Here is a 19,010-nt window from a genome sequence, read left to right as displayed (position 1 = left end):
ATGGATGGATGGAAAAAGATCTGTGGCCGGCTTAAGCAATGCAGGTATTCACACCGCTCTCTGCGTAGCTGTCGATATCTGCCAGCCGACGTTTCCAACAAAACTGCTGACCTGCAGATGTTTTCGAATCGCTCTGGGAGCGATTTTCTCCAGACATCCGAGCGGACGTTTTCGATAAAGTTCTCTCATCAAAAACCTAAATCGCGTAAAAATGGAGATAGAAAAATTCTAATTTCAGATTCGGATTCAGCACCTTGGAATTGATCATTTGGCTCGCGGTTGCTTGAAAAAAATAAAAATGAGGAATCGGCAGAGGTCTTGGAGAAACGCCTTCTAAACATTAATAAACATATATAAAAATATAAACAGGATACACACGACACGGATAGATTAAAAACACTTAAAAACTTACATTAAAACGAGAATTTTCGGTGGCTGGGCCCCCCCTTTGTCGATCAACCAGGAAGTGAAGTGGTGCAGATTTTTAATTTCACTTAAGTGTGAAGTGTCCACAGAAGTGGTGCAGATTTTCAATTTCACTTCCTGGTTGATTGACAAAGGGGGCCCAGCCCCCGAAAATTCTCGCTTAAATGTAAGTTTTTAAGTGTTTTTAATCTATTCGTGTCGTGTGTATCCTGTTTATATTTATATTATAAAACTTTGAAGTGTTTTCTATATATATATACATATATACCCATATATATATATATACCTTTTCATCGTAGCTGCCACTGTTTGCATTTTAAGCGAAATACTATAATATTTAATGATTGCACATACTTCCATTTTATTCTATGAAAAATTATGCAAGCGTTCAACTAAAATATGTTTTTGATAGAACTTGTAGTGCATGAAAAGGACCTTTCCATTGATAAATAATAATACGTACTTGGTGGTCACAGAGCAACAACATACCTATGATTTGAAGAGCCGAAATAATAAAATCATCATTACTTGAAACTATACTATCAATGATACAGTACAATGGATTTGATGAGTTGACATATCCATTCTCAGACACTTTTCCCTGTATCATTCATGATTGATATTTATATGTACTGCGCATTAATATGTTTTTTTTCTACACTATTCAAGACCAGCTTGATTCTGAATATTGTTTGATTTTCAGCTACTCATTTCATAGAAAAAAGTAATTGATAGAATTGTCTTTATCAAACAATGATTTTTTATTTCTAGAAAGTCAAACAGGATCAATTATTCCATTTTGGAATCCATTAGGTATTTAGCTAGTCTTACAGTTGCCGAGAATCTCCGGTGCAGTTAAGACGTACGTGGCGAGTTGTAGTTTGTGAAGTTGATTTTGTAGTGATATTTTCGAATAAGTACTGTTGTGAGTATGTAATTCTACTATTACCATTACAATGGTTTTTACTTGTGTTGCATATGGTTGTAACAATCATAAAAGAAGGACAGACAATAAAGGAAAAAAATCTTTTCACAGTTTTCTATATGTGTGTATTGTGAAGTTTAAATGATGTGTTAATAAGTGTAAAATGAATGTAATAATTTAAATGTAAATAAAGCCTGAAAGAAAAAATCATCAAATTAGTGAGTGTGACCTGTCCAGAATACATCATATTTCAGGAACTGAATACAACTCTGGAATATCAAAGGTTACTAAGCTTACATTATATGTTCATAGTTCTATAATATAATTGCAATATTGGTCAAGTGTAGTTTTAGAGCAGAGTCCATCACTGACGTTTCGTTTGAACGCATAATCTGTTGTTCTGTGATCATTAAGCCTACGTATGATTACATATCAATTTGAAGGTCTTCCTGTGTTCTAGAAGTTTTATTATTAATCTTTCAGTTTAAAGATTGCTTAATAGCCTATTGAAGAGAATAGAAATGTACGTAAACGTTGAATATAACCATTTTAGCTTGCACACTGATAACTAACGAACAGTTGTACCGTAGCTAAAATAAAAAGGTATGACATCAATTGCACGGGATTATGTAAGGAAAACATGGAAATTAATTTTGTTGCGATATTCTTATTAGAACTAAAGATATGGACGATTTCCGTAACGCTTGCCATATAACGCCTGAAGACGGCTATGGTGAGGTACCCAACCAGAGAGTTGGGGGGTCGAGCACGCTCCACTCTACGGGAAGGCTGCTTTATTATGCCCGGTCTACACTACAACGATATTAGCGCAAACCTGCCAGGTGGAGGAGGAGGAGGAGTTGGAAGAGGTGGAGGAGGAGTTTGAGTAGGTGGAGGAGGAGGAGGAGGAGGAAGAGGAGTAGGGTGAGGAGGAGGAGGAGTTTGAGTAGGTGGAGGAGGAGGAGTAGGTTGAGGAGGAGGAGGAGAGTATGCGAGGAGGAGTAAGTAGAGTAGGTGGAGGAGGAGGAGTAGGGTGAAGAGGAGTAGGAGAAGTGGGTGGAGGAGGAGGAGAAGTCGGTTGAGGAGGAGGAGAGTATGGTGAGGAGGAGTAGGTGGAGGAGGAGGAGTAGGGTGAAGAGGAGTAGGAGAAGTGGGTGGAGGAGGAGGAGAAGTCGGTTGAGGAGGAGGAGAGTATGGTGAGGAGGAGTAGGTGGAGGAGGAGGAGTAGGGTGAAGAGGAGTAGGAGAAGTGGGTGGAGGAGGAGGAGAAGTGGGAGGAGGAAGAGAGTATGGTGAGGTGGAGTAGGTGGAGGAGGAGGAGTAGGAGAAGTAGGTGGAGGAGGAGGAGTAGTTTGAGGAGAAGAAGGAGAAGTGGGAGGAGGAGGAGGAGGAGAGTATGGTGAGGAGGAGTAGGTAGAGGAGGAGGAGAGGATGAAGAGGTGATGGAGGAGTAGGTGGAGGAGAAGGAGGAGGAGGAGAAGGAGAAGATGGAGGAGGTAGAGGAGGAGGTGGTGGAATTGAGTGGGATGAGGAGTAGATGGAAGATGAGGAGGAGGAGGAGGAATAGGTGGATAGGTGTGGGAGGAGGAGGAGGAAGAGGGTTGGAGGGTTGAGGATGTCGAGGAGGAGGAGGAGGAGTAGGAGGACACTTCACAGACTTCATATGGAATTTATACGAGTATATGGTTTAGTTTATAATACAGGTTTGTGTTAAAGTTGGTGTCGTGTGAACAGAGGTTTGAGCAAACTTGGCTCAAAGCCAGATTTGCGTAAACCTGGCTTCGAGCCAAGTTTACGCAAATATCGTTGTCGTGTAGACCTGGCATTACATTCAATACTCTCTGCTAACAATAGACATAAAATCACTTATTCAACTAATTAATAATGATTACTAATAATTATTACCAATTACTAATAATTAATGAATAATAATAATTAATGATTACTAATAATTATTCAACTAATTAATAATTCTTAATTAATTAGTAATTTTCTTTGTATGAAAGTTTTTCCATTATTATTATAATTGTATTATCAACATTTCATAACAATTCACGGAAAATATCAGTTGAATTGCTGTATTGCAGGCTAGTCAGCAATTACTTGTTGACTGCTGCCATCATTATGAACTACTAATACCCAATTAATTCAAACAATCGAGAAACTCACTGCGTAGTACTTCAAACTACAATACAGTGGATTAATTAGGAAAATTTAGAGAAATATTACTCCTGAAGTATAAATTGAGTATGAGAGATTGTATATAATTTTTCTATCATATAACAAACGATGCAAAAAAATGTTTCAATAATATATTTACTTCTAGCATAATATAATTATATTATAATTAATACAATGATGAATGAACAGTAACTATCAATATACTATCATCACTATTTTGTCTGCACCTTAAGCAGACAGCTAGTCGTTCTCTGCTACTTATAGATTCTCTGTAGTTGGTATCTTCTTTTTTAATTTTATCATTAATAAATGATAAAACTTCACTGAATTGGTCCTTACTAAGTCTGATGTACCCCCTAAATTTGTCTTCATCAGCTTGGAGATCTCGCATCAAGTGATGGAACTCGCCATAAATTTTTATCTTCTTATTTCTTGGGTGCACCCAATGAGATCAACCACTACTACTACAAGAGTATAGTAAAAAAAGATCATCGTCACTGCTATCATCGTTGCCCCTATTGAGTCATAAAATGAATGCCGTGTATTAACACGGCACATACTGGTTTGACATCATCTTCCCTCGGCCAGAGCGCAACTGAGAGCAGAGTGAAAAGCTCTGTCGGCCCACAGCTGATGTTTTTTGATGTGAATACAAACTCTGCGGACGCTCAGATATCTGTGCTCTGTTGCTCTGCCACTCTGCAGATCAAAATAGTTTGGTGTAAATTAAAGCTTGAGAGTAAATGCCTATATCTGAATGGTGATGCAGATAATTCTCCACTATTCATCACCACAGTGCAACAAAATATAATTTCATGCACTAAAAAATTCAACCCTCAATCTTGAAGCTACATTTGCCGCTCTATCATTTTCCACACTATAGTGGCCTAGTCATACATATTCTCCTATATTTTAGCTTCTATTTCAAATTCAAGATTGTGGAAGCTTAGTCTTGTATTGAACTATACCACCAGAGACAGAGATATATATACCATGTGTCTGAGCGAGTCACATAGGGCATTAGTTCTTATTGCACTTATTCCACTTGGGTTGCCAGTGACCAGCCACCAGATTTGTTGACTAGTGTGGAAGGCTGGTTTGCCAGCGCTGGCCTACACTGGCATTCGTTGGCCTACGCCAGGCTGGCCTACACTGGCATTCGTTGGCCTACGCCAGGCTGGCCTACACTGGCATTCGTTGGCCTACGCCAGGCTGGCCTACACTGGCATTCGTTGGCCTACGCCAGGCTGGCCTACACTGGCATTCGTTGGCCTACGCCAGGCTGGTCTCCACTCGGAAAAAATCGGAGCGATGGCCAACGTAGGCCAGCGCTGGCAAGTCACACACTGGCGCTGGCCGATGTTGGCCTTCATTGAGTCAATATGTAGATGCTGCTTTCCATGGAACCACTTGGAAGTGAGGAATAACGTGTGGATCGCCGCCAGAACCAATGTCCACCAATCCTGGTGTCCCACTGGCAACCCAGCCTTGTGGCCCGCAGTTGACATGGCTGTTACTATACATATGTGAGCTCCTAGGATAGGGTATACACTTCAAGCTAATTTAATCACATTCTTATAGGAGAAATCTATATGTATTATTAATAAATTTAACTCTGAAAATTTTCATATAAAACCCAACCATTTGTATTCTCTCAATTACTCATATCCGATGGCTGCTAAACATATACATATATTTAATTATGTATATTTTATGACCAGATTATAATCAATTATATTATACCAGAATTTGGCTTAGAATGAATTTAACAATTTTATTCACAATAAAAATGTCATGAAGGCATATGAGCGGCATCTCACTTTAATGTTATAAGTGCCCGCGCTGGCACTTCTATAATGGCAGTATTTGATTAACATTGGTGTTGCTATCCTTGTCTATCATTTAACAAAGCAGATAGCTCTATACTTCTCTAGCTCCCCAACGTTGACAGATCGGTTTTTTCATTTAGATATATAATTAATCAACAAAATATTTAATCTGAATTTTGAATTTTATTATTTAATCATTGAAAAATATATTAGGGTACAACCACACTGAAAGCGGAGCGGAGCAGAGCGTGGGTGGCGTTGAGGAGCGTCGTGAACATCATGTTGAGTAATGAGCTGCAACACACTGGAAGCGTCTACTCCCAGAGCGGAGCGTGGCGTCAAACTTCGGAACAAGCTGGTTTGTTCTTATGGAGGCGTCTACGAGCGGAGCGTCAAAGTGCGAGTGCCCTACTAATGTACATACTAGTGGTCTACTCTTATTTATTTTGAAAAAAGGTCACCTTAGTGCTATTACAAGTCTTTCTTCAGCAGATATTGGATTCCTCCAATTAGTGACTTGTTTTTCCAAATCAGGCTTCACTTTTGTCAAAATATAATCAAAGGGTTGAAGTTAACATTCGCATGTACCGTACTCAAAAATCGGGACTCTGCTTTCTTAACACATTAAACAGATGGTGATATTCACCAAATAGTCAACGATCTAAGTTAATTTCATTAACCCACCCTGTCCTAGCAGGCTTAGCTAAAATATTTTAAGTAATTGCTCTCACAAAGTAATGTCCGTGCAAAGACAACCCCATTTTCTAGGCGCTTGACGCTCAGACGCTTCCTGTGTGTATCATGATCGCTCTGACCACGCCACGCTCCGCTCCGCTTTCAGTGTGGTTGTACCATAGAGAAACAATAGCGTAACTCAAGCTATTGTTTCTCTATGGTTGTACCCTTATAGTAGACGTAGGAATATATACAGTACATGTATAAGTATAAATATATTATAAAAGCTCGTATATTTTATATTACATTAAAGCTCGGTTGCACAACAGCCGGTTAAATTTTAATCGTAATTAATTTCACGAGAACAATCAGAGATGGCTTTTTTGAAAAGAAGGCTTTTCTGATAGGTTCTCATGAAATTAATCACGATTAAAATTTTACAGGCTTTTGTGCTACCGAAAAAAATATATTTAACTAGGCAGCGGCAAGGCAGAGAATCGGCAATGCTGATCTATCTTTCTCCAGTATCCACTTCCAATACAAACGTGAACCTTACTATACTCAGTGAGTATAGAATATAATTACATTGCATTAAATTATATTACATTATATATTCACTGACTATACTAGGCTTTCTGAGAAACTCAGGGGTCAATGCCACCTAGAAGTGTTCTCCCACCAATGTGCCTGCTATTGTTCAATTTATTGACTTGAGCAGTTCACCTTCACTTCACCGTTAGTTCTTGACTAAGGGGAGCATGAGGGGAGCATCATCTACTACTCGTCATCCGTCTCGCCTTTAGTTGTTCTCTCCGACTGCCGCCATTTTCTTCATACGTGCTTCATGGTACACCATGAGTGATTATTCAGCGGTTGCGCCGCCTCAAAATTTTAATCAAAGTTCAGCTTTTGCAGCTGCCCTCCAACGAGCAAGACAGGTAAGATTTAATTTGTTTTAATTATTGTTTCTGTCAGAATTACTGAGTTATTTTTCAAAATAAGGGAGCCTCACAGGGGATGGAGCATTGCTATGTTTGTAGCCGCCATTTCTTACTCGGTTACAGCATCACTTTTCTTAATTCACTTTATTTTAACATTGGAATATTCTCGGAAAGCTCCATATATTTTGAATGAAGGAATAAATAATTTGAATGCTAGTTTATCAAATGGATTATCCTTTTTCACTATGCTAAGCAAACAGTCGATAATTAAAGTAGAGTGGACTTGAGCTTGTTTGGATACCCACGGCTTTCTATAAGCATAAGGTTTAGCCCAACTAGCTCAAATTCAAATAGTCTACCCATTTTCAAGTGCTTATTATTGAAATTTCACGCACAAATAAAGCCTTTTAATTGACCTTAATATCACGATTTGTTTCAGTCATTGTTGTTTGGGTTGTAATACCTTTGCATATGTCATGCACCGGCTTCAAAATAAGACTCCTTTGTTCTTACAATTCAACCATTTCATTCATTAATCTAAAACATTTATTGGTTTTTTGTTATCTTAGACATTCAATTGTATAAAATTGGAGTACGATTATAATGTTTTGTGTGATAAAATGTAGACGCGCACCTACTAACTTGAAAACAAGTTTCCCGCTTTGCGGGAGCTCAGGGTAGGCATCCTTTGTCAATTTAATATAATTATGCTTAGCGTGTGCTGTATTAATTTCAATTTCTAAGCATTCAATTTGATTCTTGTGAATAATGTTTGGAATTAGTGTAGCAGATAACCTGCTCTCCTTAACTTATTAGTGATACTAGAGTAAAATTAATCTACAAACAAAAAGTTCACTTGATTTTTACTGAAAATTTTAGTTATACAACTAAATAATTCATTGGTACTTATATATATATATATATATATATATTATATATATATATATATATATATATATATATATATATATATATATTGGAAATATATTAAATTATACATTATAAATATTATCAATTATCCATTATTCAATTGAATAATAATTTCAGGTTAAAAATAATAACTTATAATATATAATAATAATTTCAGATCGGTTAATAATTTATTTAGAATCTAAAAATGAATTTAAATTATTTTTTTTAAATTATTTGGTGGGATTTTTCTTTGTTATTTTGTATTGTTTGTGAAATAAATGAATTGATTGAATTAATTAAATTATCATTAAAAATAATTTTTTAATTAAATAATTAATCGAATTTGTTATTAACTATAAAATTACACAGACAAACATTTGATGAATTTAGTTTAATTTTTAATTAAATTAATTGAATTTGTTATTAATTACAAAATTACACAAACATTATTTCATGGATTTAATTTAATTTCTAATTAAATAATTAATTGAATTTGTTATTAATTACAAAATTACACAGACAAACATTAGATGAATTTTAGGAAATTTTTACCCTCAATTACTCACTTTTCATGTTTAATGGTAACTGTAGGAAAAAGTTATGTGTAATACGTGCGCAAAGTTCTTTTTTGCCACACTGCACAGAAAGCAGCTGTTTTCCAGTCCCTATGTAGATCTGAAAGACATTGTTTGCAGACGACTCTCGTCTGATGTCAGAACAGGTTTCTTTCCGGCCTAGGCCGGTTTGTCCGGAAAGAGTACCCTTTCCGGCCGCTTTTTGAAAATTTTTGAAAATGTGTTTGGACAACTGTGCCATATGGTGCATTGTGTTCAGGAGGGTGAGATCGGAAATTTCCACCCCACTTTGTGTACCCTACGACTGGTTCTTGAGATATGAGACATCAAAGTTTCCCCCCTTCGCTTTTTGAAAATTTTTGAAAATGTGTTTGGACATCTGTGCCATATGGTGCATTGTGTTCAGGAGGGTGAGATCGGAAATTTCCACCCTACTTTGCATTCTAAATGTTTCTTTCAGAAAAGTGTCACTTTTGCGCACTAGTTGCGCAAATAACTATTGTCCCAGAAAAAGCATACAGTAGCCTGGTAGCCTAAATTAATGAATACTTTCCATGAGGTGAAACTGACATCTTATAGCCTAACACACTTTTTTTATATGTATTTCGCACGACATGTAGTGTTACTTAAATATGTAAGTAAATTATCAAAATCTTTTACAAATAATAAGATATATTTAAGTAAATAATCAAAATATTTTACTTACTGACTGTTAGTAAGTAAACTATTTTGATTATTTACTTAAATATTTGACTGCATGTCGTGTGAAATACATAGAAAAAAGTGTGTGATAAGATGTCAGTTTCACCTCATGGAAAGTATTCATTAATATAGGCTACCAGGCTACTGTATGCTTTTTCTACAATCGCAGCTCGGAATGGATCAAGAAACCATCATCTTATCACAAGTTGAATCCATAAAGTAAAACTAAAAATTTTTGAACTATAAATCAAACTACACTTCAATATAATATTAGAGGCTAGTGCTGGTGTGGGCGCGCCTTGCAACTATTATAATCATAAATATGATAATAGCTCTCAAGCTCTCAGGAAAATATGTGATTAATGCTAACAAAATGATTATAATTGAATAATAGCTCTCAAACTATCAAAAATATGTGATTAGTGTTGAAAAAACATAATTAACTTTTCAGGCACTCATTCTGGTGTATAGGGAATTCAACAAATCGTAGGGCCTATACACGTGTTTATGAATTATTTACAGACTATCTAGATTATCATCTATTTCTACCAACTAAATTACGCGAGGATCATAAACATTTGTAGAAAAAAGGGTGAAAGGGCCTTATAAAATTACCTTGAAATGGAAGCATGTTAATTTTGGACTTGACTCCCGATAAGTGTGTGAATTAGAAATTATCTAACTTCCAAAAATAATCGGTTTTGTTGATTTACATGTTTGATGAAATATCTCTTTTTTATATTATTTGGTAATAAATCTCTGTGAATCAAATAGCAGACTTGAAGATTCTTCTCATAATACATTTATACAACTCCATATAATATGACTGGTAGTTGGTAGAGATACACAACTATTACCCGGCCAATTTGATTATTATAGGTAAGCGTATGGTGTCGCAGTAGTAAGGGTGACAAAACCAGGTCAACATATCAATGATCAATGGGTGTGCAAATATACACACAAAAATAGAGCCCCCAATGTGGATTTGTCATTAAACCTATTAAATGTCATTGAACCTATCCAGCCAGAGCACAGCCAAGAGGCCAGGTGCAATCTGGATATCTGGCACATTCAGAGCTGATAAGATTATGCTATCACTTGATAAAACTTATCTAATAGTCTAGTCAAATGGTCATTTTTCAGGAAACAGCCCTGAAATAATTTTTCTCGTCGGTTCTAACTTATATGATTCTTGAGCACTGAATTCGAATCTGAAATTTGCTGACACGACAGAGGGCTTCACCTAAAATTTTGAGACTTCAATTTTTTCATCATACAGTATTTCGAAAACGTCGGGTTTTTTCGGAACTTTATTTTTACAAAATTAAAGACAATAGCTTTTCCAATGAATTGAGTGGTCGCGCAGGATTCCACGATTTCTGTTTTTGGGCTACAGATTTGAAAAAAAGGTTATTTTCAATTTTTTTAATGGGAAATTTATTATTGAGTGTAATTTCAACCATAATATGAGTATAAGGATGGATTTTCCACAGAATAATGAACGATAATTGTGAGAAGATCCGATAATTGTGTTAAAAGTTATGAGTGTTTGAAATTTTCATCTTTAAGGTGTCCTTATATAAGCGCTTCCCTACTGGGGGAAATCCTGAAATCAAGTATATCTAACGGGTTATTCTGATAGAACATAACCCTTGTTCAACAATAAGATCCAAAATATCGACGTGATGGGTTATTAGGAAGGCCTTAAAAAGTTATTACAATGAAAAATTTATATTTGATTGTAGGGCATGGCTTTCTATTTTCGCTTGGTTCTCACAAACACAGGCTTAAGCCTACATGTGAGTCTCTCACAACGTAAGGGTATATATAAATGTACTGTATTATATGTAAATAGTGAGAATAAATTGATTTGATTTAGTACTCCCCCTCCCACCATTACTATATTTAAATTTTTTGGGAAATTCTCGTTCAGAATATTAATGTATAAAATACTGTATAATACTCCAAGTTGTATATAGTGGAAGCAATGAGTTTTTAGAATTTTCAAAAAATCTTGAAAAATAACCCTTTTTTGAAATGTTGTAGCTTTAATACCAGAAATCACAGAATCCTGCGCGACCACTCAATTTATTGGAAATTCTATTGCCTTAAATTTTGTAGAGAATACTTTTTTTGAAAAACCCAGTCCAAAAATTTGGAGGATTCTTTGGGGTGAAGCCACCCTTTTGCGTTTCAGCAAATTTCAGATTCGAATTCAGCCCCCCAAAATACATTTAAAACCTACAGTATATAAGAAAAATTCTTTCGGGCTGTTTACTGAAAACTGACTAACTGGACTATAAGATTTAGGCCCCCTGCTTCCTTAGGCTTCCTTTGGATCACTTTTTTCCAATGCATTCTTGTTCCTTGTTTTTTCAAAAACTTATTCCTCTACCTAAATTTTTTTGAAATAAAAATCAGCCTATTTGACTATCACCTGAAACAGCTCACTTTATTCTGATGCCATTGAAATTGAAAATTACCGCCACTTACTAAGACGGAAATTTTCTCGTAATAATTTCTATTGTTAAATAAATTCAATAAATATCTTCCTATGTAATTATTATGAATATTAAAATGAGAAATAGTTTTAATTATACTGTAATACGGCAATATAAAATATATTATATTGGAGTTGGTATAAATATGATTGTATGGTGGCGCTCTCTGTATTAAGCGCATGCGTCGAGTAATCTTCAAAAGTCTTAAACGGTGTACACACGTACGTTTGCCTCGGGTGAGCATACGTGTATGGGCTTGCATTCGCACGTCTGGACACTGTTCGCTGAGGCATGTGGGCGAACCGGAACCCTGTCGGTATTTTGGCGTGCTCAAATGCGCACGCCTTTGAATGTACATGTGGACGTGATTTTGCCATACGGGTGAGGCAAAACGTAAACATTGAAGGCGTCATATAACCTTGACAAGGCTTGTACAAGGCTTTAATGCTGATGGCTTACTACTCGCTATTTGCATCACACATGGGCTATGGAATAATAGCATGGGGAGCAGCCCCGCAGACCTACATTGTGCAAATATTAATTCTCCAAAAGAAAATAATAATAATAATAAATGGTTTACCACACGATACACTCTGCAAACCATACTTCATACAGGATAGGATCCTCACTGTAATATCTCTATACATACTTAAAGCAATAATACATATAAAAAAATTCAAACCAGACAAGCCACACAGAAGAAATATCCACGAGCACAACACAAGAAGAAAAAATGATCTTGAAATTCCCTACAACAGACTACAAAAATCACAAAAACAGCCAGATTCCTCAGGGTGTAAATTTTTCAACTGTCTACCGGATGACCTCAAACAAATTGAATGTCAAAACCAATTCAAAAAGGCTCTCAAAAAGTATCTGACTGAGAACCCTCTGTATTCAATACAAGAATTCATGGAGCTAAGCGCTCAACGGAGATTCCGCTGATACCCTGATCTCGCCCTCCTACCTTACCTGACGTGCCCCTGATCTCAATGATATAGGTGGTAAAAATAAAAGTAAAAGTAAATATTAAAATGGAAGCATGCATGGAGTATATAATTTGTATCATGATTAACAAATTTAGAACTGCATAATTAAAGTGAAAATAGCTTCTCTACAGGGCTCCTACAAAAAAGTTTAGCTCACATATTATTATCTTACTGTGGCTATCATATTGTGTTTGTTTTATGTTATCAATCAGAGTTGGTAATTAAAATTGTAATCTTCAATATGATATTATAACATAATATGTTTAGATAGCTAGGCTTCCCATAGAGAGATTTATTCAAACTTTGAACTAGTATTCCTTAAAGTTAAATCTTGAAGCTAATCTTTTGGAGAATCTTGTTTTCTCATGTGGATGAGCAGAGTTAGTTTAAAATGGACAGCAATTCAGTATTTGATTCAATTTATGGCTAATTTCGTTGAAGAAGACTGTCAATTTTGTAGGACAGTGTTAAGTGCTTTGATTAGGTCATCAAAACTTCTGGAATTATTGTAGATTTTTTTGGAGATTCAGAATAGATATTGGAAACCAACAAATGAATCGCCTAATGCCAAGAATCTCAAAGTTAGGGCCAGTCGTTCATGTAAAGTTATTGCTTCCCTTATGATGGTATCATTTGTTTGGATAACTAGTTGAATTAGATTCAGTATATTAACAAAATAATGTTTTGACATCCTAATAAAGTTTGAATTGACAATCTCATATCTTATGTCATGTAGCAATTTATTTCCTTACTTCAACCTACAATCATTCGCCCGAGGCGCCTTTGAACACGCCAAAATACCGACAGGTTTCCGGTTCGCCCACATGCCTCAGCGCACAGTGTCCACACGTGCGAATGCAAGCCCATACACGTATGCTCTCCCGAGGCAAACGTACGTGTGTACACCGTTAAGTGTTCACTGGTGGTAAAGCACGATTATAAAAAGTTTTCATTCCGTGTTGAAGTTGCCTTACTTTAAGTGTTGTGAATTCTATCAGAAACTCTGTTAGTTTTATCTTTCGTGAATAGTGTTACACTTCATTTTTTGATAATTAGGAACCCTCAACTGTACGGCAAAATTCTCGAAATTTACTTTTCTTTTTTTGTTTTAAGCCCTTTGTAGTAAGATGTCCTGTGTTGCATCCCCGTCACGAGGTATGAATTTAATTTTACTTACTATAGGCTTCGAAGCTCAAGCCATAAAGAAAACATTGAATTTGCCATGAACCTTACATTAATAGACAGTTACCAAAAAATGATCATTTATGAAATCAACTGTAAAATAATATGGTGTAAGTGCACGTCCAGTGCTAACATACCTGCCATCAAATTTTTGGTTGGGATCGATTTAGTATGTTATTTTGAGCATAAAATCACAAAAATTAAACGGCGGTCACTATTGTTTAAAAAAAAAACTAAGTTCAAAGTAGCACAATTTTACATGCATTTAACCTATGAGTAGCAGCCATTTTGATTATTGAAATCATCAAATTATGATATTCCCAATCTGAGTTTTCCTAACCCAAAGCTTTTCCTAACCTAAAGCTTTTCCTAACGTAAAGCTTTTCCTAACCTTAGCTACTTATGGTTGCTACTTATAGGTTAAATGCATGTAAAGTTGTGCTACTTTGAACTTAGTTTATTTTAAAAACAATAGTGACCGCCGTTTAATTTTTGTGATTTTGTGCTCAAAATAACATACTAAATCGATCCCAACCAAAAATTTGATGACAGGTATGTTGGCACTGGACGTGCACTTTAGCCAATAATATATATCTTTATCAAACACTTTTTTACTTTTACAATAGTACTTTTAACTTATTCATTTTGGAGAAGACTCGTATTTATGTGAAAAATCAAAGTACCCTTTTTTAAAACGTTATTACTCATGACATGTTTCTAATATGCTAATGCCATTAGTGAAAGCCATCACTCACTTAAAAATGGCATTAACATGTCGTAATAAAATGAGGTTTTAAAAAGGGTACTTAGATTCTTTAATTTCCACATTCTTTTAACTTACTTGCCAAGTCTCTATCTATATCTTACAATAAAAATCCTATGATTTTTCTTTTTTACTGAGGGTGATGCACCTATGAGCCTTAGGCTTGTGCATGGATAATGAGGTGGAAATTATAAGGTGGATCATAATGAGAGATGAGTGAACCTACAGTTTCAGGTGAGCTCCGACCCACCGGGAAGCGATTTTTTAACTCATGAATCATATTGAGAGGAGATGGCTCAAGTGGTCACCTTTCAAATAAGAGTAGCAGGCGTATAAATAAGATTTGTAGCCTATATAATTTATAAGTTGATTACAATGGGAGGGAATAAGATGATTGTCACCCATTACAATGAATTCAATCAAGGGTAAAGTGGAAAAATTGCTTTTAGAAAGAAATCCTTACGATCTGTATTAAGCATGTCTGAAGTGATTATTAACCACTTGAATAAACAATTATTTATTCTATGTCCCTGTTATCAGGTTTTTCATTGTGCAATTTTTTTATCTATTTTTACGGATACTGAAGTTTTGTTAATCGAATTTATATGTTATATGCTGTTTAGTTTATTATTGTGTTCATGGTAACCAGAAAAATGAATAAATAGGTCGGTAGTCATTTAGGGTATGAATATAACATTTGTTCTTAATGAGACTTTGATGTGAATCACTCGTTTGACCGATTTGGCTTATGCAAAACCCATACAGTACGTTCGCATTTTGAAAGCGGCAAATAATGAGTCACCGCACGTTGATACGATGTTGAAGCAGATAATTTTTATTGTCATTTGCAAATATTGATTCATAGATAGTCAGAAAGTCTTCAGTTAGTCAGCGATGACCACTTATAATACGGTATGCTCGATACAAATGTACCATACAGCTCCAATACTGTTCATGATAATCTAACAGTGTAATACTTTCCAAAATCGGATAGATAATTTGAGATTTGTTCATTGTTTACTACAGATTGCTGCGAAAATCAATCCTAATAGCGCTTCCAGCACTGGAACTACTGATTCGGCTATTGGACAAAAACGACCTTTAGAAGAAAGCAGTGTTGACTTCGGTAAATATATCTTCGACTATCATCGTTTAGTAGGTAAAAAGAAATAAATTTATCTATTTAAAGTTTAGTAAGTGGTTTTAGTTGAAGGTTTTATTGAGATAGTTGAGTAATTTGTAAGAATGATTACCATATTCTGTAATTTAATTTATTGAAGTTGTTTTAATTTAATTTTGATGATGATCCATTTTATTATAATTATTTATTGAAATAAAGAGATTCTACTCTCGTTTGCTACACCTTAATCTATAATACAATAAAGTAAAGAACCGCCTTATAGCCGTAGGAAATTCACGAATGACGCATCACCACGTCTCAACTACTCAACTGATTAACTTTAAATTTTGCATATAGAACTTTAATTTACCGAGGATGGTTATTGGCCGATTTTAAATTCTTCAAGATTACAGTAAGTCGAGTTTTCAGTTTGTCAAGTTTCTAATATAGACCCTTACGGAGAACGAGTTACCAGCTAGTCAATAATAGTTTTGAGTAATCACCTGATTTACTTGGCACGATTTCTCTTCCTACCAATTGAGAACTAGACTTATTTTTCCAGTATTTTATACCCACTTTCCTACTGATACTGATGATATATTTTGTTTGTTTTTGAGCCAGAGTGTTCGTTTCGAATTATAATTAGTTGTATTTTGGGAAGTATTATTTATTATTATTAGTTATCGAGATAATTCGTTGCCGATTAGTTTATTATTTTAATATTTCAAAGCTCCATTCATTTATACATTATTGAACATATTATTCTTTTATGATTAGTTTTCAATTTGGATTTTGATATTGCAGAGCCATATTTTGTATGCTATATCTCATCGAATAAACATTCCTTCTTACTGTTTTTCTTATTTCTCTTCTTCTACGTTCTGTTTTTCTTTTTCCTGTTCTTTCTCTTACTCTCCCTTTTTTACTTTCATTTTGATTCTTCTTCTTCTTCCTACTGTTGTTATCATTATGCAAAAATTATACTTGATGATTAAAATAATGCTAAAGTTTGTAGAGAATCATGCTATCGACCAGTGATTGGTGGTATTCACAGCTTACATGAGGAGAGTAATGCCAATGGACTTCGAATGATAGACTTTGCTGGTGATAAGAATATGACATATTGTACGAGTTATAAAGGCGCAACGGTTGAGATGGTTGGGGCATGTACAGAGAATGGAGCACTGCAGGCTACCGCATAAGTTGTTAAAAAGTAAAATGATTGGTACGCGTAGAAGAGGAAGGCCCAGGAGGAGATGGCTGGAGGATGTGAGGGCCGATTTGCGTGTTTTGGGCATCAGAGGATGGGAGAATGTGGCGGAGAGGAGAGACGATTGGAGGCGAATTGTGCAGGAGGCCAAGGTCCACATCGGACTGTAGCGCCAATGAAAGTAAATTAAGTAAGAATATGACAGTTAGTAGCACATACGTCAAGCATACAGACATACATAAAATGACTTGAAGCTCACCAGATGGAATAACACAGAACCAAGTTGATCTTGGTTTGATTGTTAAAAGGCAAGGTTTTGACATCACATGTTTCTCTGACATAGATGTGCGATGTTACAGAGGGGCAGACTGTGATACTGACCACTTTATCGTTAAAATTAAGTATCATCAAAGAATAAACATAAGAAAGTCAAAGTTGAGAAACAAATAAATTTGATAGCAAGAGACCGCTCAGAGAATATGGAATTCGGGAGGCAGACAACCAGAAATTGATGGGGAAAAATTATGGAACGGAGGGGAAGAGAACAAAAGTGGGAACATTCCAAGCAGATTGTCAAGGAAGCTACAATGGAAACAGTTGGGTTTAAGAAGGAGGAAAAGATAAGATATATTTATTGATAATTGTTACAAGGCTGTTGCTTATGGTAATATTTACAAAAATTGACAATATAAAATTAAATCAAACTTAATATATGAATAATTATTTAACAGTTCTCCATCAGTATTAATCAATTACAAATATCAAAGAAAATAATATAGTATATATTAAGCAATCAGCATTATACTAGAGGAAAGAAAAGTTGTTATTTGCATGTGGAATGAAACTTATCATGAAAGTATACCATGAAATATTAAACTTCATAATACAATACAATAGAGGGTAGATGAAATAGGTAAGAAATAAACTATGAAGGTAGTCCTATTACAAAACATTGTGTTCAGACGTTTAATAAAAAATAAGAGAAGTAATTATGAAACTGCATGAAATGGGAGCAATGAAATGAGAGTATGAATACACCAAACCCTGCCAATCATAATGACCTTATGCTAATGTATCATTATTATTGATGACAGAAGCCTCGATTTAAACAAATAGAAGCTTGGTGAGAAAATCAGCTCAGGTGATAGATTGTTCCACAGTCGGGACGCTACTACAGTAAAAGAGGAGTTGTACATAACTGTGCGGTGGATTGGAATTTGTAGGAAATACTGGTGCTGCCGTGTGTTTCTGTGGTGGATGTGCGCAAGAGGAGTGAATCTCTCTCAGATACTGCGGACCCTTGCCCTCGACAACTAGGTGATATGCAAGAACATAATATGAAGTACTGTCTCCAGTCCTTCAGTTTCAGCCATTGCATAGAAAGGTGTGTGAAAGGAAAAGAGAAATACCTGGATAGATGATTAGTGTTTGAAAACATTGGAGGACAGAAACTATGGCCACGACTGCATCCTTCCAAGAAAAGAGGAGGCATGCCAGTAAGCTGTGCCGCAAAAAGAGATTGAGGACTGGAAATCATTACTTTTGCTGGAGTAAAGGAAGTAAAAAGATGTATCTCCGGTGCTAGGAACTTTGGGACTGAAGGGTTTCGCATAAGAGAGGATGGGTCTTTGCGCAGATAGAATCAGGTGTCTCCTGACATTGTTCTTCAACACAAAGGCTTTGAACACATAGCGAGTCAGTTGCAGGCCTATTCAACTACATATACATATTTATTCAATATACTTTATATATTTATTTATTCAGATTTTAAAGTTACTCCTGCTACTTGATCACGAAAATATGATTTTCTAGTTTTCATTAGTTCAAGAAACTTATATCCAACATGTTGGAAAAGAGGCCTTCTGAAGATGTATTAAGAATAAATTGTTTATCTACTCAGTGCAAAGAATTATTTCTAAAAATGAATCTGAATAGTTTTCTTTCAGTGACAGAAGCGTGTGAACCTGTCGAAAGGGCCGACTATTGTTTCATTATCACTTAGCAGGTAGAGACCCCAGACTTCATCCCAAAATTCCTGTTTTTCCTAGTTGGTCCCAAAATTCCTGATCTAGAAAGAATA

General features: G+C 35.5%; 1 protein-coding gene across 5 annotated transcripts in view; it reads left to right on the top strand.

The window, feature by feature from the left end:
- The first annotated feature begins 6,812 nt into the window (after positions 1-6,812).
- LOC111064467 (far upstream element-binding protein 3) overlaps positions 6,813-19,010 on the top strand; it is a 45,954-nt gene continuing 33,756 nt past the window's right edge. For all 5 annotated transcript variants that reach the window (XR_005573202.1, XR_005573203.1, XM_039442627.1 and 2 more), the window contains exons 1-2: positions 6,813-6,973; positions 15,627-15,726. Coding sequence is in view for 3 of the 5 variants with exons in the window: in XM_039442627.1 (XP_039298561.1) it covers positions 6,890-6,973; positions 15,627-15,726 (184 nt within the window). In the remaining 2 variants the exon portion in view is untranslated. The remainder of the gene's footprint in view (positions 6,974-15,626; positions 15,727-19,010) is intronic.

Source organism: Nilaparvata lugens, chromosome X (assembly GCF_014356525.2).
Source record: "Nilaparvata lugens isolate BPH chromosome X, ASM1435652v1, whole genome shotgun sequence".
In the NCBI taxonomy this organism is placed as follows: Eukaryota; Metazoa; Arthropoda; class Insecta; order Hemiptera; family Delphacidae; genus Nilaparvata; species Nilaparvata lugens.
The sequence above is the reverse complement of the archived record's forward strand: the minus strand, read 5'-3'. Positions and strand labels throughout refer to the sequence as shown.